This window comes from Crocodylus siamensis, chromosome 5 (assembly GCF_052110815.1).
Source record: "Crocodylus siamensis isolate JL-2025a chromosome 5, ASM5211081v1, whole genome shotgun sequence".
Lineage (NCBI taxonomy): Eukaryota > Metazoa > Chordata > Crocodylia > Crocodylidae > Crocodylus > Crocodylus siamensis.
In genome coordinates, this window is record NC_143399.1 from 27357528 (window position 1) to 27382034 (window position 24507).

General features: G+C 39.4%; 1 protein-coding gene across 12 annotated transcripts in view; it reads right to left on the minus strand.

The window, feature by feature from the left end:
• TTLL7 (tubulin tyrosine ligase like 7) overlaps positions 1-24507 on the minus strand; it is a 131782-nt gene that overhangs the window by 95861 nt on the left and 11414 nt on the right. For 11 of the 12 annotated variants that reach the window (XR_016442491.1, XR_016442490.1, XR_016442486.1 and 8 more), the window contains exons 2-3: positions 1295-1476; positions 974-1105 (exon numbers count right to left, since the gene is read on the minus strand). Coding sequence is in view for 6 of the 12 variants with exons in the window: in XM_090048362.1 (XP_089904488.1) it covers positions 974-1105; positions 1295-1319 (157 nt within the window). In the remaining 6 variants the exon portion in view is untranslated. Of the gene's footprint in view, positions 1-973; positions 1106-1294; positions 1477-7176; positions 7305-24507 lie in introns of all 12 variants that reach the window. The other variant, XM_090048360.1, reaches the window with a different exon arrangement.

The following is a 24507-nucleotide window of genomic DNA, read 5'->3' on the forward strand; positions in this document are numbered from 1 at the left end:
ATTCTCATTAAAGAGCAGTCACTTCAAGGATAAGAGGACCTATTATGATAACTAATGCCACTGAAATTCAGGACTCTGGCAGGACAGAAGTCTTCTCTTTGGCCAGAGATTGTAGTCAAGGTGGCACTGCACAGAATGAAGAGGGAGAGCTGAATATTTTTCAGTGACAACTGAGAATTCCACTGGGAAGGAAAAGCTTGTATCTCGAGACTGGCTTATTTATCCTTTTGGAAGATGTCACTAAAGCAAGCTCGTTATAGGATATAGGATATAGAGGGGATATAGATATAGGAGATGTGTGTGCATGTGGGGGGGTCTGATCTAATTGTTTGTCATTAATCAACTCAGAGCAGTAACCACATCACCCAGTTAATTTTTCACTTTGTATTAGGCCAAAACCCAAAGTTATGTCACACTCAAAGTTTTTCTATTCTGAATCCAAAAAATACCTAATTTTGTTAAACCCTATTTTACCAACATCACTAAGATATAACGTAAAATTAATGTGATGGTAGACTCATGTGTAAAAAGAAATACATCTGTTTCCTTCAAGACTCTTGGCTATAATCATTATAGGTCCCTGAATTTAGCTTTAGAAAATTAGAATCGTCTTTATTCAAGACTTTAAAATTTTAACTAAATACACATATAACATGTCATTGAGATTTTTTTCCCTAAGATTCCGTTTTTTAATTGCTTGTTGACACCTTAATGGCCTAAACCCACATAACACAACAGGATTTATGCCCCAAGCATTCAAGACTAGCAACTAAATATTAAACTATACTCGAAGCGATTCCTACGGAAAAAATATTCCTAAAGAAGTAATTCAACAGTCGCTTGAACCAAAGTCTACTGGAGGTCAGAGGGAGTCTTTTCATTGACTGCAATGGGCTTTATCTCCAAATTCTTGTCTCATGCCTTTTCACCTTCCCAACAGCTATTAATGTAATCAGACTCTGTAGCTTCCTACCAATTTCATATTTTGTGCCAGCAACATTTGCAGTGATGACTCCATTCTTTTTCTTCTTTCTGACTTTTCTTTTAATTGTGCTTTGATAAGGCTGTTCTGAACTCAAAGTCAGGCGAGAGGTTCCTTGATTATCTTTAAAAAATAATAATAATAATCAGAAAGCAATGCATACAAAGGAAAACATCACAGTACACATAAAGCATGTGAACTAGCCAGTAACAGTTATCTGATTTAAGCTAAATAGAAATTATAAGCATAAAGAAGCTGCATCATTAGTAAGTCATATTAAAAATATGAGATTCCTATAATTAGTTTTCATACCTCCTTCATTAGGCAAGGATGGCATTATAACTTCAGGTTGTACACAAGTAGAATCCAAATCCTGTTCCAAAGTCTCAGAAAAAAATATAGAGGCCTTCAAAAAGTCAAATTATTCAAAGCTCTTATCAAACCATTTAAAATGTCCAGATTTAGGAATTTTCAGTTATAGTAGAGATGGGAACCTGTGTTTTAAACAAAAGAAAAGGATTTTGTTATAAAGGATTGCCTGCTAAAATATAACTATACAGAAACTGGTGTAGAATTTTTTTACAATGATTTTAGAGAATTTTTCAAAAACATGCAGATTTATTCACCAGAATGCAAATTCCTAAAATGTAGTTTTCTATTTCTGAAAAAATCATTTAGCTACATTAAAGCTAAATGTTTATAAGCTTCTATTTAATACATGGATAGCTTATGTATAAAAACACTTTAGATTAATATATTTGAGAGGTTGATATTTATTTTTAAATTCAGTTAATGCGAGGAAATCTATTCCTTGAAACTACACTGAAGTTAGAGTTAAGTTCCAACCATATGGTAATTTAAAGAATTAAAATAATAAAATACTGGTAAAGGTTCCAGTCACCATGAAGTGAAAAACAAATACTACTGAATTTATGTTAGATAATCAACATAATTTAATTTGAGGCCAAAACCTAATAACTATCAATTTGCATACAATACCATTTCATTTGTCTTATGTATTTACGTATTTAACATGTTTGTATTTTCTGAATATTAAATAACTCTGAATTGCATGGCTTTATAATACTTATTTCCTATATAATATTATTTCTTTCAACTTTAACTCCATGTTATTACAAGTTTTGCCTAGGAACACTGCATGACATTGAATTTTATGTATTAAAATGATTTTAAGAGTAATTCCTGCACACGAGACCATCTGGCAAAAGGTAAATAAATGTACCCTCTGAAAAAGGGTAAACACACTGATGTAAATATTTTGTTGCATACATTCAATCATGTTTCCTAATCACATAAAAGTTTATAATGATAAAAGAAGGCCTCGTCTGGCAGGACGCCTGAAGCAAACCTACAAATTCTGCATGGAAAAAATAACTTAATACTTGAGGCTATTTCTACAGTTTTAAAGCTTTTTAATTTTTTGTGCAATAGTGAGCATAGTTAAATATTCTCCATGCTGGCTTAGCACAATATACAATTTAACGTGTAGTACTTGCAGAAACTATTTAAAGCAGCTGTAAACAAAACTAGAAGCATTCTTCTGCTTTATTTAGCTTCACTCAAGGATGAATGTTGTGTGATAATAAAATACAAATTTCTAAAGCTAAAGCAGCATACATGCTTTAATTCATGTATATTATACATCACACAAATAAACACAACACTACACATCTACTACAAAATATAAACAAGTACATTCAAGTAAAACGAAAGCTTTGATTTAAAGTTCGTTTGTTCCACGGTCCTTTCTTCAGGCTGCAGCTAAACTGCCAGTACTACTCTGTGAAACCAGTTGGCTCAATGAGCTGCATAAGATCCAAATCAGGGCAGAATTTCATCCAGAATATTAACTATGAGTTCTCTTCCTCCTGTTTTAGATGCAATCATGATACACTTCATAAACATCTTTAGACAAGTGAGGATGAAAACACTTTAATAGCAAAAATAATAGTAAAAATCCACAAAAAACAAGATGCAAGATTAGTTCTCAATTCAATTTAGGGTTTACCTATAAAATTCCCACTCATGTAACTGGATTAAGAGCAGCACTAGAATGATGTTTATGATTGAAGCTAATTTGAGAGCTGCTATAAGTCAGATACCACTTCGAACTCCAGTGGTATCAATGAAATCGTACCAGCAATATGAAACCTGAAATCTGACCCTTGGCATCTATCCAAAATGCTAGTGACAGACTTTTTACATGTAAATCATGGCAGAAAGTGGTTAAGATATAAGGTACAGGTGTACATTTTTATAACATCTGATCTCTGCTGGAAATTTTTGTGATTGGATGAAAAATTCAAGATACCTTGGTGGTTGATTGTTCTAAACAACATCAGCCAAGAAAGTGGTCAGATGATTCTACTGCCCAATGCCATGTAAAAACTGTACGCAGGAGGGGAGTACTCTCTCTCTTAGAAGACAATACTAAAGCCAAAAAGTACTGACTACAATGACTCATTGGCCTCTGCTTCTGTTTCTCAGGCTCAGAATACTGCCAGAGTACAGGACATGTTTTGTTTTTGTTGATGAAGCTTCAAGCATTTCTATTCACCAATTAAGGACTTGGAAAACACACACACACATTCCTAGCAGTTGTTCATCATCTGTGCTTCCTAAAAATTGCATCAAATTTGGACAAATGTCTAGTAGCCTAATAATACTACTTAAGAAGCACCAAACTTTACTAATACAATACAACTTAAATGCTAATTGATTGCAAATTGGTAACCATTTACACAATGGCAGGAGCCAGTTGACACAGCTTTGTAGTTATTTATAGATTTTCCTAAAACAATGGCATGAACAGTAAAATGATATAATTATATACTTACAAAATTACATAATTTGTGGTTATTGGTAAAAGCATACAATTACATTACACAAAAGTAAACTGAACATAATATATGATGATACAAAAAACTGATAAAATAAAGCAATATTAAAGAGAGTAGAAGAAAACTAAGGAATCCCATCTGGCCTTTATTCTTTGTGTAAGCAGCACAAGTACACCTACTGAGCACAGCCCAGACTGTAAATTGCTAGATTAGCCAAAGTTTTTCTTCATTAGCCCAATACTTAGCATCTTCTACTAAAGGAGATATCCATTTTCCTCTTATTTCTTCAAAGAACAAATAAGACCACAAAAAGTCATCATCTCATTCTTCCTGCAAGAACATATCCTGCCCAAATGTGGGGTCTGATGCCATTTGCCCATGACAACTGCAGTTCTCATTAGAGCAAATCCCAACCTAGTAATGGTCTCATGTTGTTTGTGGCTTTGTACTTCAGATAGATATGTTTCTAGGTCAAAGAAGTGCTTTAATCTCAAAAAGGAGAAGTGTTAGAAAATCTCACTACCTGCATACCCATCTGTATGCTGTCCTCTTTAATTCTTAAATGTATATCTTGTTTTAAATACGGGGAAAATACTGGGTCAGTAGCAGTCAGTACAGTTCCAAGGTCATTTGTTGGATGAGAGTATAAGTGTTATTTAACTATTCAAATAAAGGTTTATTTGGAAGAAAGAAGAGGCTTTTTAAAATGCACTTCTCGGGGTATCCGAGTTAGCTTTGCCTCTCCCTCCTTCCCTCCCCCCCACCCCATCATTCTTCACAGGCAAGTTGGTAGTTACTATAATAAAAGGCTACTGGTCTTCCACACCTCGCATGCCAGAGCATCTCTAGGAAAATAAGTCTCTAACTTACTATAAAAGGGCTTGTATTGAACATCGCAAGAAAGGGACAAAGTTAATTCATTATTTAATGGACCAGAATCTGCTCTCATTTACAGTAATGTAATTTAATATCTTCTAGTCTGCAGTTGGGTAATTGAGAGCTAAATTTGTACTAAATGCCCCACTTAATTAAGCTGATTGGGACATTCAGCACATCTGACTGCAACTGATGGAAGAAATGTGCAGGTAACCCTTAATGCTTTTTATGCATGGTTTACTTTTGTGGTTACATGGCTAAGAGAAAACAGATCTATTTAACTAGTGCTCCTCAGAAAAAATATCTATTTATTGATCCTCGAAATAAACCTTTTGCTAACACAATTATGGATTACATAATTTTCACCATTACAGTTGCTCTTCAATAGATTTCATGATGCTCTTCAATAGATTTCAAATCTTGTTACAAAGAACAAAAATAATCTTTTTGTGCAATCTTTGTTACTTCTATTCTTCCAGGGCAAAAAAATATTGCTACTATGCTGTACATAAAACTCAGTCTGTACAATTTTGCCTTTAATAGCCATTGCTCCAAGTTGATTCTCCAAAGGAAATTTAGCTGTATTTGCACTTGAAAACATATATATGAACATTAATGCTGTTTTGAAATTCCTTCACTTGTCTGAAATCGTTTAGTTTTAGGACATGATCTCCAAACAACTGTTTCATTTAATTCTGTTCATTGTTTCATCCAGACTTATCACTAAAAACCTGACGTGATTGTTACAGACCTCTCATAGGAAAGTAGGGCTGGAAAGGACCATATGAGGTCATCTAGTCCAACCCCCTGACTCAACCATCTCTGTCATGTGCCTATTTAACCTGTTCTTGACAATTTCCAGTGATGGAGATTCCACAACCTCCCTAGGTAGCTTGTTTTCAATGGTTAATCATCCTCACAGTAAAGAAAGATCCTCCAGATCTCCAACCTACATTCCATACTCTGCTGCAATTTGAGACAGTTGCTCCTAGTCCCACTTCCTATGGCCACAAAGAATAGTGCATCTCCATCCTCTTTATATTCAGACTTCAAGTATTGGAAGACTTATCAAGCCCCACCCCTTCCCTTCAGTCTTCCTTTCTCCAGATTAAATAGTGCTAGTTCTTTCAGACTTTCCTCATGTCACATTTCCCAGGTCTCTAATCATTTTTGTCACTCTCTGCTGAACTCGTCCTAGTCTGTACACATCTTTCTTAAAGTGTGGGCCCAAAACTGGACACAGCATTCAAGGCCTCATCAGTGCTGAATAGAGTGAATGAACTGATTTCCCTGATTTGCAAGAGACAGCTTATACAACCCAGCATGTTGCTGTTCTTTTTTTTTTTGTTTTTGTTTTGGGGGGGAGGGAATTGGTTTTTTTGCAACAAGTCCACAATTGGCTCATATGCAACCTATTATGCACTGTAACACCCAGGTCCTTTTCTTCAGTACTGCAGCCTTGCCAGTCTTCCCCAGTCTGTACATGTAATAATTTTGTCCCAAAAGCAGGATTTGACACTTTTCGTTGCTAAATTTCATCTTATTGATTATGGACCATTTTTCCAGTTCATCCAGGTCATTCTGAATTCTAGCCCTACTCTCCTGAGTGTCAGTAAATTCATTCAACTTGCTGTCATCTGAAAATTAGTTAATCATGTGCTCAGGCCCATGATTTAGAATCATTAATTAAGATGTCAAACAATATCAGATCACGGACAAACAAACCCCTGGAGAACCCCACTGGATACCTCCTCCTCACTATGCATTGAGCCATTGAGGACTACTTGCTGAGCATGATGATCCAGCCAGTTATATACTCACCTTACAGTACTTTCATCTAGTTTGTATTGCCTAACCTTGTTAATGAGAATATTCTGGGAGACATACTGAAAGCCTTGCTAAAGTCAAAGTATGTCATACACACTGCTCTGCCCCCAACCACAGACCCTGTCACCCCAGCACAGAAGGAAATCAAGTTCATCGGGCAGGACTTGCTCTTGGTAAATCCATGCTGGCTGTTCCTGACCACCTTGGTGCTCTTTTAGGTGCTTCAGAATAGATTCCTTGCAGACCGGCTCCATGATCTTTCTAGAAATTGAGATCAGACTGACTGGTCTGTAATTCCCCTAGATCTTCCCACTTCCCTTTCTAAAAAGATGGGCACTGTATTTGCCTTTTTTCAGTCATCCATGGCTTCACCTGACTTCCACAATTTCTCAAAAAAGGATCACCAATGTCTCTCAAGTTATCTTAGCCAATTATTTCAGTATGCTAACATCCATCCCATTCCGCCCTGACAAGTTAAAAAGATCTAGTTTCTCTAAGTAAACCATAACCTGTTCTTCCACTAATTTAGCCTGCTTGTCTCTTCCCTATCTTTGCTGCCAACTGCACTTGTCATGTGGTACCTGACTTTATTTGTGGAGACTGAAAAGCATTAAGAAAGGCATTACATACGTCAGGTTTCTCTGCATCATCCATAACTGGGTTGCCTTCTGCATTGTCATCACGATATAACATGTCTTTAGAAGTTTTGCTCATATGTCTTTTTAAGTCACATCTTCAGTTCTGAGTCAGAGGGAATGCTGTATAATATATAGAGGATGGTACATACTGTATTAATATGGAGCTCTGCTATTTGGCAAGTGCATAGTTCAGGAGGCCTGCAGTTCAATTCTGGCCCAAGGCATAACCAAGTTGGTGATCTAAGTCCAGCTACTGTTGCTGTCTTACTTTTTGAAGAGGGAGATCAGAGTATTTAATGGAAGAAGGCAAGTTAGCTTATCTAACAGAAGATTAGAGCTAATAATTCTGTCTCTATTTTCTATCCTTCTATAATAGAGATCCATTTAATAACTAGTATTTGCTATTTTTCCGGGCAATTCATTAATGTATATATGATACCTGTCTTTTTGGAGTAATTGATATTCAGATGTGAGAACAAGCTACATGTGTACCAAAATGGAAATGATTGGGAAATCTGTAGCTAAAAGCCATGTAACACTAGCAAAATGTCTAAAGGGTTGTTTTGTTGCTGCTATTATGCAAAAATGCAAAAAATTACAATGAATCCCAAACAATATTAAATATATTTTGTACAATTTTTTATATTAAGTAAAATCCACACTGGTAAACATAACTATTGAACCACAGTTGACTTACAGAATACATGCTGAAACTGAGACAAATATTAAAAACAAATGATGACTGGGAAAAATGTAATTTCCACAAAAACCCTGAAATGGAACGGTAAGCATTTACAGTTATATAAAGCTGGAGAAGTTAAAGCTAGAATAGTCCTTTTTTCATAACTGTATATATTGAAACGAAATTATTTTTAGATATGAAAATATCTATGTGATTCCTTTACTGTGCTAGGAAAACAATGGGTTAATATGCTAGCAACACTGTTTTAACAAATGTATTGGGGTTCTGAGTATAGAGTGGCCCTTATTCTTAGTATGCAAGCAAAGTGACCCATTTGTTCACAGAAAAGGGAATCAACTGTAATGTCATAGTATCTTCACTATTAGGTTAAAGAAAAACAAAAAATGACTTAAACATAGACAATGGCATTATGAATTGATCCAAAATTTAGTGAAGTTAATGGGAACCTTTCTACTGACTTCAACACAGCTTTTGGATCCTGTACTAAAGCAAAGGGAAAGGGTTATTCATCAGTTATTCTGGCAAATATTAAAGCAGCTTAATGCATCAGAATTAGAATTGCTGGGCAGATAAAAGAAGCAACAGAATGAGAACTGACAGATCAATGCAGCTCTGAGATGAGATTTACATGATACATTGACACTGTTAGCAAAGTTTATCACATGTCCACTATATTTAAGTCTTACACAACTGATCTAAGATGCTAAATACTGTATAATATCAGTACGGTCAAGCTGGATCCGTGACTTACATTATGAACCTATGTTAGATTAATATGAGTACGACTTTTGACTTGCAGCCCAGATCAGGCAAGTACTAAAAGAGGCTTTGGATTATTGTAGTATAAATTCCAATAAATATCACTGTGGTGAGCAATACTGGAAGCAAAACCCTGAAAAATATTGATTGATATTATATACAGTTAAGGGAAAGACAAATTAGCACCTGAATCACATTAATGCTTAAAAAAAAACCCAAAAACAAAACAACCACACCATTCTAAGCTGGTTTCAAAATGTGATGCAACATAGACTCTGCTGCCTTAGTTACGGAAGGATGTCTTTGTTAGGGAAGATAAAGATATGTTACCCAAAAAGGAAAAATGAGTTGGTTGGAGGAGAGACTTCCTAGAGACACCATCCAATTAGTTATCCCCCAAATAAACTACTTTTTTATTATTCACTCGGATATTCAATTTATACAGAAATGTATTTGTTAATTTATGCATACATTTATACAATGTTGCAGGGTTTTTATGTTCATAGAAGCCTTAGCTTTTGTACACCTGAGTTTGGATGTAAATAGTTCTGCTTGTACATTTTTATCTTCTAATCAATATATATGATGATAATAAGTATATGTCCTTCAATGAATACAAAGGTTAAAGTTAATAGGAGCTATAAGGTAATAAATATTGCAACACGCAATTGTCAAAAATGATCTCTGCTTTATAAACTAAACAGTGTCACAATGCAACACGATGCAGAAGTGGGCAAAAAGTCATTTTAATCCTTTCACTATTGCCCTGAGTAGTGACCATCTCATTGTGCTTTCATTTTCTATCCTCATGCATCCATTTCCCCAAAAAACTCTTCCCATCTCCTTTCTAAATCTAAATACCAAAGCTTGCAACAAAAAAGACAAGCCTTGGAAAAAAATAATCATAAGCTGGCTAAACACTAAGAAATAAGGACTGAACACAGACATGGACTTCATGACTCATTCCAATTTACTTGATTCCTGCTAATCTCTCTTTACTTCAAAGATGTTAATGACCCTGTCCCCTTTTTTAATACTCTTGATCTTCCAACTAAATCAAATTATCCTTTCTTCTGCAATTTTCATGTCTTTTAGATACTTCTAGGAATGTTGTTTCTTTCCCCCAATTTCAGGGTCCTGCAAACTTTTTAGCCCCAGCTGTGCCTGCTTTATCCTCACACCTGAAAAATTCAATGCACTCAAAGCTTGTCTAAGTCTATCCCAGTTGTGCAGCTGGTCCAATAAAAGATACCACACCCACAAAAATCCTTAATTCCAACCCAAAATAAGCTTTCTGTTATAACTTCTAAAATGTCTTCCACTTTCTAGCACATGCTGAAATCAGTTGTTAGTCTGTCCTCAACCTTCCATTACTCATAAAGAAACCCTAGAGTGAAGACATGTTCCAAATTGCCAGAAAAAAATAAATACTTCATAAATGTACATTTATATTGCCTTCAGCAGGCTACCACAATAAAAAATCCACAGCCAAAATAGAAGGCTGTAGCATAAAGCATCATGTTATATAACAAGGCATGCTTGTGTAGATTTCTATTTGTATAAGATGATGCAATTAAACTCTGAATGGAATATCAAACAACAAGACTGACAATCAGAATCCTGTCCAGTCAGACAAAAATCAAGAGAAATGCCAACAGGCTTCACCTGGGGGCAACAATCATAATATCAAAAACAAATAATGCCAAACATACATTTCTTATCCCCCAAAACTAAACCAAGCAGCTACTTTGTTCGCATCTGACTCTAACAATTTCACAGAACACCTAACCTACTATGACTAAACAATATAAAATAGTGCCTTAGCCTGCCTGGTGACTGCTTCATTGTGCTCTTTTCCAGCACGGAACATAGACCATGCACCATAAACTACAAACTATAGTCCACTGCTTCAGTAAGTTTTGATAAGTACTGCAAGATGCTATCCAAGACAATTTTTTTCACAAAAAGTTGCTTCCATCCTTATACCACAAGTACAGTCCCACTGAACAACAAAGTAAGTTCTAATTATTGAAGCTAATTATCTCAGAAATGTAAGGAAATAATTTTACCTGTATTCTTTATCTGGCCATTTAAAATGATAGCATAATGATCTAATGATGTCTTGGGTGTTTATTATAATGCGTATCACAGGCAGCTCATACATTACGTCACCTAGGTCTATTCTACTATTACCAGTGTTGGCATATATAGACAGGCAATTTATTAATGTATGTATCATACCTGCCTTTTTGGAGTAACTGATATTCAGATGTGTACCATAGATAGGTAACTGCTAGTTTTAAATCAAATTGCAATTTTCACACTTAACCACTGATAGAATGATGCTTACTTCCTTTGCAAAGTAGTCTAAGGCAACGAAGTATTAAGTACTAGGTTATTTCCAATTGTGTACTTTGAAGCAGAATTGAGCCTTGCAACAAAATAGAAGTACAGCTATTTAATTCTATCTGTATTTTCAACCTCTCATTTTTAAATCAGAATCTCAGATGACTGGTTCAATACACTTAATAATGAAAATAACTACAGGGACAAATACAGAATCAACGAGACAGCTTCACACCTCATGGAAACTGACCATAGTATAATAGAGCCATTTTGCATTCTCAGGTGCATAGCGTAAAGTTCTTCCCCTAGTAAAGTTAAAGGGAGCTTCAGATACCAGCCACAGATGTTAAGGCCTGCTATGATTTTCTAGTTCAAAACAGGCCACAGAATTTCCTTAAGTGAATCATGAAACAAGACCCTTCATTTCTGTTTAGTGGAGAGTTGAACAAGTGGGTATCTTCAGTCATGGGTGCACAGGGAAAAGTGACTTGTCCCATCTTCATACCCTGGTCTAAAAATGGTAGGGGGGGAGGAGTTGAGAGAATCACAGAATGGAATGAAAAAGAATCTTACTTTACATGGAACACTGTCACCTTGCAGATTTCACTGATGGAAACAGGACAGTAAATACTAGAATTTTAACTGGACTAGGTACCTTCATGATCATCTATGCTATATACAAGGTTAAGAGCATGTGCTGATGGAGTCAGGGAAGAGTTTCTCTCTCTATCCATGCACAGCAGCCCACATTTACCTCAAGTTCTAAGAGAACGGTCATTTAAGGAGATTAAAAATATCGTCATAAAAGGATAATTGTATAAAATGTGTAAAGCTGGTTTGTAATGTTTTAGTGGAGACTAAGAGACTCTTGACACACAAAACCAGTATCAGATAAGCTAAAACAGGCACTTAGTACTAACCCATTCTCAGATATTACTTCTAGGCTGTCACTCAGATGCAGAGGCATAGCAAACTCATTGAACACCTGTGACAGGGGGTGGAGCAAGGACAGGTTCTCTGCACACTGAATGCACCTGCAGCAATAGCAGCATCAGCAGTCCCACAGTGCAGACCCTGTGGGAGCCACACCTGGTAACTGATTTGAAACCCCTCCCTCCTTCCACCAAGGTACATATATAATGTGTCTGGGGCTGTACAGGCTCTGGCAATAGCTTGTAGGGAGATGGAACACCATACCACTTGCCCCACCTGGCTCCCAATATATCGCTGGGTGTGGGGTTGTGCTGCCCAGCTCCTATGGCTGAGCACAGCAGAGCTTCCCCCTGCCCCAGCAAAGACTCCTGGACAAGCGAGGTGGGTCATGGACTTCTGGCACCCCCTCAAAAGCAGCACCAAAGCCTGATGCCCCGGTCTCACCTCCCCAGCACCCCAGTTACACTGCTACTCAGATAAATGTCTTATTCTTACAGATTCTATGGAATTCTCAGATCTTCATTAAGGAACAATAATCCATATTCAAGGTTGTAACAAAGCTTCCACCATACATGTAAATTTTGACCTCCTCCAAAGTCCTGCTCCCTATAACATTTAATAACCTAAATCGCTAGAGGTTTGGGGGGACAAAGCAAGAAAGCAGTAATGTTTTCCCATCTTCTCATCCCGTAGCTCTAGGCAACCTTTAAGTGCCCTCTCCCCATCTCACCTCCCACTGCTGGGACGAGAGCCCCTCTTACTGCCTGCGCTCTGCATATTGTTCTTGATATTAAGCTGATACATAGCTGCCACATTGACTTCTTGGGACCACAGACCACGGAAATATGTTGCATGTTATATAGCAGAAAACTGCTCTAATACATGCTGGGACTGGCACACTGCCAGAAGGGGCTCAGGATCAGGAATACAAGACCACAGAGATGTGTGGTCGCTACTTTTAAACACCTGCTACACACACATGCACACAAGTTTTCCTCACCCCAACCCATTACCCCTAGCATTTCACAGGCTTGCACTGCCAGATCAAATATTGTATTTTCTAAATCCACTTGACTGGTTGTGAATCTGAGTTCTCATGCAAGCACATCAGCATGCTTACTAGTCTAGCACTCAGAATGGCACACACAGCATGTTGAAATATGGATTACCAGACATTACTTTGCAGCCTAAGAACAAGCATCTGATTCAAAGACATCCAAATTCTGTCTAGCAAGCATACTCATGACAACTATCTTTTACTGGTTCTCTGGAGTATGAAACAAACTAGGAAACTCTTGTACAAATCAATAAATTCCTAACCCACTACGCTAGTTTCCATGTAATTTTTTGCCATTGCTACCACCAGCTTAGCTCTACTGGGAGCAGCAGTACTTGTGCACAGTAGTAGCCACCTGGGCTAGGGACAGAAGTTACACATAAACCAGTTTAAATGATCTGAAACTGGTTTAAACCTGTAACAGAACAGAATCTCAGTTCACACAATGGCAGAAACTTGCTTAAAATAATCCTGGTTAAATATAGTATCAGGCTTAACTGATTTAGGCCATACCAGTTTATGGAAGTTCTGACCCAGACCCCTTCCTGGTTCAAATTAAATCAGAGACCCCCAGCATGCTTTGCAGCCCTGGGCTTGGCAGGGCTGTCTGCTCAAGCAGAGTAAGGATGGCCCCATCCCTCTGCTCCCTAACCTAAACAGTGGGAGCTGGCCAAGTAACCCCAGCCAGGTGCTTGTCTAATCTCCTTTTGAACACCTCCAAGGTAGGAGAAAGCACCACCTCCCTTGGAAGCCCATTCCATATTTTCACAACCCTCACCGTAAAGAATTTCTAGCTGACGTCCAACTTAAATCTACTCTTTCAGTTTACGGCCATTGTTCCCAGTAACTCCAAGGGGCACCCTGGTAAACAGAGTATCCCCTATTCCCTGTTGACCGCCCCCCCCCGATTAGTTTGTAGACAACCACGAGATCACCTCTCAGCCTTCTCTTAAACCCCTCTGTCTCCCCTCTCCCACCCAACACAGGACTCCAGCCCAGGTCTGCCTGGCTTTCTCCCCTGCTCACCGCTCTAGTGGCAGGGGGCATGGCCAGAACCAGCCCAGGCAGCACCTCAAATGAACAGGAGGGATTAAACTCCCCTGTCTCCCCTCTCTCCCACCAACATGGGGACCCAAACCAGGGTTTGTCCAGCTTTCCACCTCAGATGAAGCAGGAAAAGAAAGGAGATTAAACTTGTCCATCTCCCCTCTCTCCCACTGGCACAGAGACCCATGCCAGGTTCTGCCCAGCTTTCTGCCCCACTAGCCACTGGTCATTGCCTAACTTTTTTTCCTTTATTTTTCTGTATATAAATAGTTATATCTACATTATGTTTGCAACTGGTGCTAGCAACGTTGAAGAATTTGAGAGGAAAACACAATGTAGATATATCTACATTATGTTTGCAACTGGTGCTAGCAACGTTGAAGAATTTGAGAGGAAAACACAATGTAGATATAACTATTTATATACAGAAAAATACTCCCCCTATAAATCAAACAGGAGACACATCAACCAACTTAAGTCCATATGAATCAGAAATACTGCCCAACCTACATATTGTACAAAAGCTGTCAAAAACGTCTTGTTAAAATGATACAAAATTAAACAGTATGGCTTTTATTACTCCATAACACTGATACAAAATTAACTTATCAACTGGTTAAGACTAATGTTGTTGACATTCTTTTTTAAAAAAGGAAATAAAAACAGGAATCTCTTTTCTAACTTCAAATGTGCAATGGGAAAAACAAGCAAAAGAACATATTTGTATAACACCTTCATCTAATGACCTCAAGGTCCCTCAAAACCCAACATTAATCTCACCTCACAAAGTTCCCCCTAAGTTCTGGACAACACTAATTCCCATTCTACCAAAGTACAAACAGATGCACAGAAAAATTGAGTGATACATCCAAGGTGCCACGTAAGGCAGACAGACATTCGTTCAGGCCCTTGCTCTAACCCATGGCACTTTACATAACCTGCCATGAGTTAGAGTGGCCGCCCAACCCAACAGACATTAACCTGTTGCGGTTGGAGGGGGGGGAAGTTACAAACCTGCCTGCATCAGCCCTCCTGTCCTGCAAATGGAAGCTGCTCCTCTCCCCAGTCCCACCTCCCCTTCCACCTCGGGGGCTGTCAGCAGAGAGTGAAGGGAAAGCAAGCAACACCAAGCTGCTGCCTGGGTTTTGCCTAGCCTGAGCTGGAAGATGTGGATCAAAGCCCCCTACCTCACGGTCCCCCACAGCCTCCCCTGTCTGGGGTACTGGGGGGAGCTGGGCCAGGCCCACAAGGCAAGGGGGCTCTGATCCACTCCTCCACCCCCATCAGCTCAGGCCAGGCAAAAAAAAAAGGGAAAGGAGCAGCATGAGCTGCCAGCTTGGCTGGCCTGAGCTGGAGGGGCAGGGGTAGATCAGAGCCCCCTCAGCTTAAGGGCCCAGCCTGGTGCCCCCCAGTTCCCTGGCTTGGATGGCTGTGGGGGGGGCCTCAAGACAGGGGGGACTCCCTCCCCCCCCCCACAGTTCAGGCCAGGCAAAGCCCAGCTGGCAGTTTGCTGCTTCCCCCCCCCGCTGACAGCCATAGAAGCAGGGATGGGCTGCATCAGCCCAGCCCCAAGTGCACAAAAAATTAATCCTAGGGAACACAGATTCCCTAAGGCACTCTAAAGCAGACTGCCTTCATCTGATACCTCATTTGAGGAGGGTTAATTTTTCGCACTATTGGACACTTAAAAAGTGCTCTGCAGCTGTGCATGTGTCACAGCATGGTTGCAGGGCACTTTCAGCACCCTGATCACAAAAAAAAATGTAATTTCTGGCTGCGCCCATAGTGAGTCAATAGCAATACAACAAACAGAAAGCAGAAAAGACCTCATTCACTTGCTACAGCCACACTGAAAGGTGACAGAACAACTATATAGGAGTCAGAGGTGTACATAGTTCCCAGGACAGCTTTAGTCTCTTTTAATCCAACATTGCCACCAGCAGAGTTGTAATTGTGAAGTACAGATATAGCTAATTCACCTAGCCAGAATTTCCAAATAGATTTTCAATCAGAAATTCATGCAGAATTTCCCCCAAATGTCAGCTGTCTCCATATTTAATGCCCCCACCAAGACACACACAGGAGAAGCAGAGATCCTCCTTTTGGCAGCCTTCCACTGGACCCAAACATGCTCTAAACTGGTAAGGCTAGCCAAGCCAGAAAGTCCAACAACAATACAAGAGTCTAGTGACAAGCTTGTCTTCCCACAGGTTTATTCGGGAAAGTCTAGGGGGCACAGCTGATTTAAAAATTAGACCCTCCGCTACACCACTCCAACCTATCCCCTTCAGGTAACCTACATAGGGAGCTAGTGCCATGACAATTGGTAATAGGATGGGACTCTTGGCATACTCAGATTTTGCCATATTCCATGCTAGGCAGAAGAGCAGCATATGGCCATATGCCAAATGTCCCTAACTAGGGATGCTCAGGTACGTGTATTCATTGAAGCATGATAAACACATAAGATGCATCAAATATGCCACATAAAAATTATTTTACACTGAGCTGAGAAGAATGGAGTACCATAAAAATGCATCTTTTCAACCACAACCATAACATCACTAGTGCAACCCTACAATATTGAACAGCTCTATTTATAGACCAACCTTATGCTGCCTCTGAGCTACAAACAATGAACGTGCTGACAGCGACATTGTAGATTTTACTGGATTTGTAGTTTAAAATAACTGCAAAATCTGAGGCAACAGCTGGCCTAAGCTTGCCCGATGCTCTTTGTGACTTTAATCACAGCAATGGGGGTTGGGGTGGTATGTGCGCTAAGGCACATAGTTGACAGCCTAGAAATTGCAAGTTTGAAACCAAAGCAGAAGCACTCAGAATGCAGCCCATCAGAATCCAACAAATCTGTGAATTCTGCTAAATGCCTTGTCACAAGGACATGAGAAAGGAAAGGACTACAGCAATAATGCAGCTCTGACTAGGGAGAAATATGACACAACAGCATCAGTCTCCTCCATATCCTTCTCTCTTAGTCTGTTCACAAAAGTCTGCATTTGAGAATGTCTGGGCTGGGATATATGTTTTTAATAATAAAAGTCTAGCATGAAGCAGTGTTTGAGAAATGCATTGGACTAAAAATTCTCAGCATGACAGGGGTGAGGTGTTTCTTTATCCTAAGAGAATAACACTCCTAACTGAACATTGTCTAAGTTTCATCTTTATTGTACAGAGTTAATGAAACTGCAATGCAGTAAAATACACTGAGGCAAAAATACACTGACTATGGTTACTTGATTTGCAAACAGATTAAAAAATAAGATACATTCACTTCTTATGTTACCATAAGACATTAGGCTGTGAAATAAAACAATGCTGAAAGCCCTTGTAGTTTTTCACATCATCTGAACGAACAGTTATTGTGTAGTCATGTTACATAGCATGTATGTATGTAAGCTATATACACAGTTACAGAGCAAAGTTTTTTCCAGTCTTTAAAATAGTTCATATTCCTCATACTGTACAAAATTTGATGTGGCCAGTCCAAGAATTTGGCTTATAATATTTAGCTGATGTATCATAATAAGAAATAAGAACCCTTAGCTAGAAGCATACCCAAACAAGCCAAATCCTTTTATAAATGGCAAGTCATGGGAAAGTCTCCAGATGCCAGCTAACTAGGGGATTAAACTTACCAGAAGCATTTCAATACAAAAGATTAGGAGGATGGAAGGACAACAATGAAGTCCAGAGCCAAGAGATTTGGGAATGGCTTCTCAAATTCATAGCAGTCTTGAACCTAGATTCCGCTCAGAGGATCTACCTTCCGTATCAGTCTCTGGCTACTATTTCATAAATGTGAAGCGGGTCCCCCATCTTTCATCTTCCTCTGGCTCCTAGCAAGAAGATCTTTCCTGTAAAACTGCTGCCTGTGGTGTAAGGGAAGGGATCCTCCTGGCTGTTGCTAGATTTCCACCACTGTACCATTTTAGGAGGACAGGTTATAACACAAAAACAAACCCACAGAGGGTGCTGAAAAAAAACAAACCACAAAACAAACGCACATTACCAGAAGAAGCAGTGTGTTAGTTTGACCTGACTCTGCAGCATTTTTATACATTGGATGCTTCAGAGGGGCTTTCTGGCCTTATCTACAGAGATGTTAGGTGAGCCAAGTCCGACTAACATGATGCTTCTTTTGGGCATGCACTGGGCTCCGCACAGGGGGCACACAGAGTTTAAAATAAAGCTTTGAGTTTTTTATGTCTAAGCAGCCAGAACATGTTTCCACTTCATAGTATAGATGGTATGTTTTCTGTATTTTCCAAAGGTCTTATCCAAAGCCCAGTGAAGAAAATAGAAAGATAAGCTGTGACCTCCATGGGCTTTAGATCCTATGCCCTTATAGTGCTACAGTCCAACCAGAATCCAGGTAGCAACATTATTCGGGAACACAGTTAAAGCACACCCACATTTATGAGAAGACCTACTCAAGTCAGAAGACTACTCTGCCACAATCCAATCCTTTAGCACAGTACAGATTACAATAACTATAGAAATAATTCAGTTAGGTCTGAAAAGGAGTGTTACTTTATTCTTTGTCAACAGGCACAAACTTTAGGCAGTATTTGTATAACTAAAATAAACTACACATATATGCTATCACACTCTACACTTAATCTTCATCAAAAGGCCAAGCAGCACATCATTCTCCATGGAACATAAAGGATGAACCTGGATCTGTAACTGGTGTTACTGGGAAGGCAGCATATTCCATCTGGCAGTTATGTGGCTGCCCAACTAACCCTCCTAGCAAACTGATGGATAGTGCTGGCTCTACGAAGGTAAGTTCCCCCCATCCAATCTCCCTTAGAAAAGCAGCCCAAGGATATACAAGAACGAACAAAGAACCTGAGAAGAAGTAGAGGGGTTCTGAGAAAGCTCACCTCTCCCATCAGGCATTAATGTGGGCAGCTCCTAAACATTTACAGTAACATTAATATACCTTAAATCAAGCTGATCTTAGATAGCACAGGGAAGCCCTTTTATGCAGAATGCTGCAAACTAACTTATCTGTAGAGCAGTCTGATGAATTAGGTTTTGCATTTCCTGATTTTATTTATTAAGAGTTTGAATGATGAACTACAAATTTAATTTTGGTACCATGATCTCCTATGAACACAGTGTAAAACAGGTGCTTCTTTAGCAGCAGCAAAACAAACATAAAACTTATCTCACCTGCAGTTATTGCACCGCTGCAACTAGCTTTTTAATCCTGAATTTTAAGAAGTCATCCCTCTGAAAATAGCCTTGCTTTTCAATGACTCCTGGCATTGCAAATACATCAGGAATGCATTAGTTACATCAGTAACTCCTTCCTATTTAAGGGACTCTAGTCACTAATTTCTTATCTTCATGTACTCTTCCTAGATGCTTTGCTTTAGTCTTGTGCAAGTGTGTGTGAAACAAGGACAGAAGTTAAAAGTATGCCATATCAATAACAATAATAGAAAAAACATTCTTTCACTCTACTTAAGACAGTGTGGGAGGAGAGTTGGTGGGATTTAGTCATAACCATCATTTTAAGTGAGGTACACTCTAAAGTAAGAAAATTATACAAGAAAGGAAGGTATACCAAAAAGATGCAATATCACGAGCAAAAAACCCAAAACTCTAAATGGAGAAGTTGTAAAGGTTGGAATAACATAAAACAGTATCAGAGTGGTTTGATATGGGAGGAAAGTAGATAGTCTATGTACATACTGTTATCAAACCCCAGTGAAAATAGTAAGAATTTTAAAATTGACTTAGTCAAGGATTTAACTTGAGTGAAATTTGTAACTAAACTGGAAGCTAGCAAAAGAAAGAGGGGAATTACCTTACATCCTGGAATAAGTCTGGCTGCAGTAGTCAAGTTCTAGTGAAGGTTTTTTGCCTGGTTGTTTTATTTAAGCAACACCGCTAATTGTACAATAAGGAACTGTTCCTTGTTTCATGAGTTCATCTTACAAAAAGCCTTTTATTTTTCATATCTTTTAACTTACAGTTAATGGAACAAGAGTTTGTTCAACTGTGTCGTCTTAATATTCTTGCATGAGTGTGGACCATACCAAAAATATTTCCTCTGAAGTAAACATTTATTGAAAAGCTTTTGTGTATGTGAGCAGATTACTCCTTTTATACTGGAGTAAAACAAGAGAAACTACACTGAGTTATACAGGTGTAAGATTCCTACAAATGAAAAAAAAATCAAGACCAAGGCTTATAATGTATTTATAAGAACTTACAAATGTATTGCAATGCTACAAAGTAACACCCAAAAATTGGAACTGCCAGTGCAAATCCAGGACATATTAATATGTAATTGGCTATCAGTTATCATTTATTATGCAAGATCTTCACATGAGGAACAGCCCATCTTGGATTACTCCAATGTTCACATTTTCATTAATAGTTGCTCCCTCTGAAACTCTAGGAAGAAACTGTCTCCGTGATACAGCAAGCTGAGCTGATAACCAAGATCTTAGCACAAGACTGTGCGTACAACTAATTGAGGCACAGAGCGAGCCACAGGATAGCTCCTAGCTATCTTGTCCTACTTCCAAGTGCATAATCATACAGATTTGTCTCTCAGCATAAATTCAGATTCAATTTTAAATCCTACACTTGATTTTATGTATTTTTAATTAAAGATCTACCATTTGTATTTAAAAACAGTTTCAGGATTAGCAGGTCAATTTGGCGATGTAAGGGAATCTCACCAAGAGATCAAACATACTTTTCTGTCCTGCAATGCGCTGGAGATCTGCACATGAGCTGAGACAAAGTCCGCTGCACAGTTGTGTAAGTGGCAAAATGTGTATCACTGTGCAAAAATGGCAGCGGTGCACTTTTGAACTAAAGCACCTCAAATGTGTTTTAATTCAAAGGCACACCGCCACCATTTTCTCAGCACTGACACATATTTCACCACCTATACAACAGCAAGCATCTCAGCGCCGGGCATTTCGCAAAGTACCTGGCCCTTGCATGTGTAAAAATGTCGAGTTTGAAATTACTTTTATCATTGGACATGTCAGATGCATTCTAATTCAGCAGCATTTAAACTTCCACGTTGTAGGTTTTATGTAGAAACTAAAGCATTGCCAGGTGTGAGAAGGTACCAGCCATGCCAGCAGTTGTGCCACTGCTTCCACTCCAAGGGCTCACAGGTAGGGGTGCACTGAAAAGAGTTTTGGGGCCAATATTGATGGTCGATTATTGGCCAGCCATATCAGCCAATACCAATCTGATTGCCAATATGCAGCCCGGCAGCATGGAAAGCAGCATCCAGCCGAGAAGTCTGTTGGGAGAAAGGGGCATGGGGGCCAGATCAAAGCCCCCACAGCGAGGAAGGGAGTGGAGCTGGGGCTGATGCAGGAGCAGGTGCTGTACAGCCAGGGCGGGGCACGGGAGCCCAGGGAGTGGCTCCTGCTGCTGCACAGAATGCCAGGGGAGGTATGGGGGGCATGCGCCCTCTGGATCTGTGCATGGGGCAAGGGCAGTCTGACTATTGTGGGCTTGGGGCCAGGGTTGTGCCAGCCTCTTCCCAGAGGGGGGCTAAGCCAGGCCTGTGCTCAGGCAGGGCAGGGTGGGGCAAGTGGTGGCAGCACTGACACGGGGCTACAACAGGGGTTACAGCCACCCCCAAATTTGCCATAGTCCCCGTGATTCCCTCCTCCCATGGCCCCTGCCACCACCCTGCCTCAAGCACAGCCCCCCCCACCAAAAAGAACCCAGTGCACCCCTGACCCCAAGCACACAGCAGGCAGCCCACCCTCACCCCACACACAGATCCAGGGGGCACATGCTACACATGCCTCCCCCGGGGCATGCACAATAGCAGAGCTGCACCCCAGACAAGATGCCTGCAGCTCCAACCAGCACCTTGGCCCAGCTGTGCAGCACCTACACCTGCCCCAGTCCTAGCCCCACTCCCTCCCTCACCCCCTCCCTCACCATAGGGGCCTCAATATGCTCCCCCAACTCCTTCCCTCCCCCAAGCCTCCCCCCCAACACTTACTGGCCAGACACTTCTATCTACACTGCCAGGCTGCATTCCTGGCCACATGCATGCATGCAGCATTTATCGGTGACATTATCGGCTACATCAGCCAAAAAAAAGCTGATTTGCCAATAATGTCAATTCTCCTTTTATCAGTGTGTAATAGACCATGCCATTCACTAGAGCATCTGGTTTGTACGGGTTTGTCAGACGTTGTTGTTGCTCAAGGAAAAGACAACCTACTATCGAATCAGGTTCCAGAGAGTCCTCAGAGGTTCTCGCCTACCATGTCTTTGCTGTAATAAATGTGTTTAGTAGGAAAGAAGATGTATGTTCTGTCCTTCCTGGTCCCCTCCTTCAATCCTCCTGTCAGTCTTCCTGTTTTAGGGCTCCGCCTCCCCTACACCCCAACTAACACCAACCAATGATGTTGAATCCCAGTCTTCTGGGTTTGGTCACGGTACTGGTACAAGTCTTGGCCTTCTGAATCAGTCAAAACATATACGGACATCAGTTCGCCTCACTATGTTTAGGCTGTAGTGGGACTGGCCTTGTCTTTTCTTGACCCCAGGTACCTTCTCCCCCAGTGTTGGTTCCACTTTCCTTGGCCTGTAGTCACCATGTGGACAGCTGTCTCTCCTCTCCACAAGTCCCTGGTGGGTCCAATCCAGTTGGGAGACGTCAGGAGTCCACGGCTATGCTTCAGGTGAGTAATATATAATTCAGGTAAGTTTTCTTCTAGAGCTGTATTTTTGTCACGTAGTGCTGATACGACATGGACCAATGTATCAGTGCACCTCTACTCAGAGGACATATAAGAACGTATGAAAACATACAGAGTTCTAGAGAATCAGGTCCCAAAGTGAAAGCAGTGTGGAGAATCCAAAGTTTTACATTCACAGACAATGGAGTAACCCTGGTAGCAGCTGCTGTACTATTCTTCCCAAACAATAAGATCTGCACAGTGATACATACAGATGAGACAAAGTTTCTAACATCTTCTACAAAGTTTTTTCCTAATTTCCTGTATTCTTTTATTATTCTAAGAGTTACAGAGATTTACAGATATTTTATTATTTGCTTAGATGCATAGAATAGTCTTTTTTCTTGCAACAGATGCTTTATAAAATAAAAAATATATATAATAGAAAAAACCTGAAATGTATGTGAATAATTCTGCCATAAAAAGTAAGAAAGACAGCTAATGACCTGACAGATATATGTCAGCAAGAATTGTTGCCAAGTGGCCTAATCCTAAATGGGGGGGAGGTGTGTGTTTGTTTGTTTAAATGTTTTAGGGGTTTGCCCCTGAAATAAGCTAATGCGAAAAAATATAAAGGTGTTTATGAAATAAACCACAAGATTCTTACTGTGCAAAATATTTTTAAACATATTCATGCTTCAGGAATAAGACATACATTGTAAATCTTATACTGACAGTAAAAAAAGAGCACAGCGATTACTCTACTTTGCAGTCAGACCCGCCTCTCTCCTTTGTATCAATTTCTAGACAGATACAAAAAACAAACCCATTTGCTTTTTTTCTTTCCCCCCAGCAATTAGTCTATTGGAAAGTTCAATCAAATCAAATGTTCTTGAAAATATATGACTGTGATACTCAGCTATAGAAACAAGAGTGAAGGTCAAATCAGAAACTGATTAATTCAAAGGTCCTGTTTTCTATTAATTTCTTCTCCACTGTTTTGATACAACAATCTGTGTCAACTCCCCCCCCACTTTTTTTTTAAAGTTTTTTTGTTGAGAAATCTGAATTGTGAATTTTAACTGTTCAAAGCCCTCTCTTCTTATGTTCCACCTCAAGCCTTAAGGTCCACTGAGAACCACCTCCTGCAACTACCATCTGTGTGCCAAGTTCACTTGCAAAAAGCAAATAGGAGATTATTCTTAATAGTAGCTCCTCTGCTCTAGAACTTCTTTCCCCTTTTGGGTCACCAGGTATCTTAACCAGCTTGAACCTAAGTGTCTTCCAGAAGCACTACAAAATCTTTTTATTTGGACAGGCATTTAGCAAGCAAGGTTATATTAGGGCATTGTTAGGGAAAAAATGTTATATAAAACTTTTATGTTTTTACTTACTTTTATATTTTTTTTTGTCCTTTACTATATGGCACCTTGAGCCTTTTTTTGAGAAGGACAGCTTATAAATCTAATAAATAAAATAATTTTTTCTTTTCACCGAATACTATTCAGCCTTTTCTTCCTGTTTTAAGGTTCCAACGCTTTGTTCAATTTTTTTTTTAGTTTTTTTTTTAGTTTTGTGGTGCTATACTTCGCAGGTCTTGGTAGTTAACTAGATCAAATCAGATTTCCCTTGAGCGTGCTTCTGAAAATTTCTTGACTTCCAAAAATCCTTGCCCCTTGCATAAGAAGTGATATCTTTTATTGGACCAACTGCATAATTGGAAATGCCACTGCTTTGTAAAATGCATGCTATGCTTTGATCAAAGCCCTC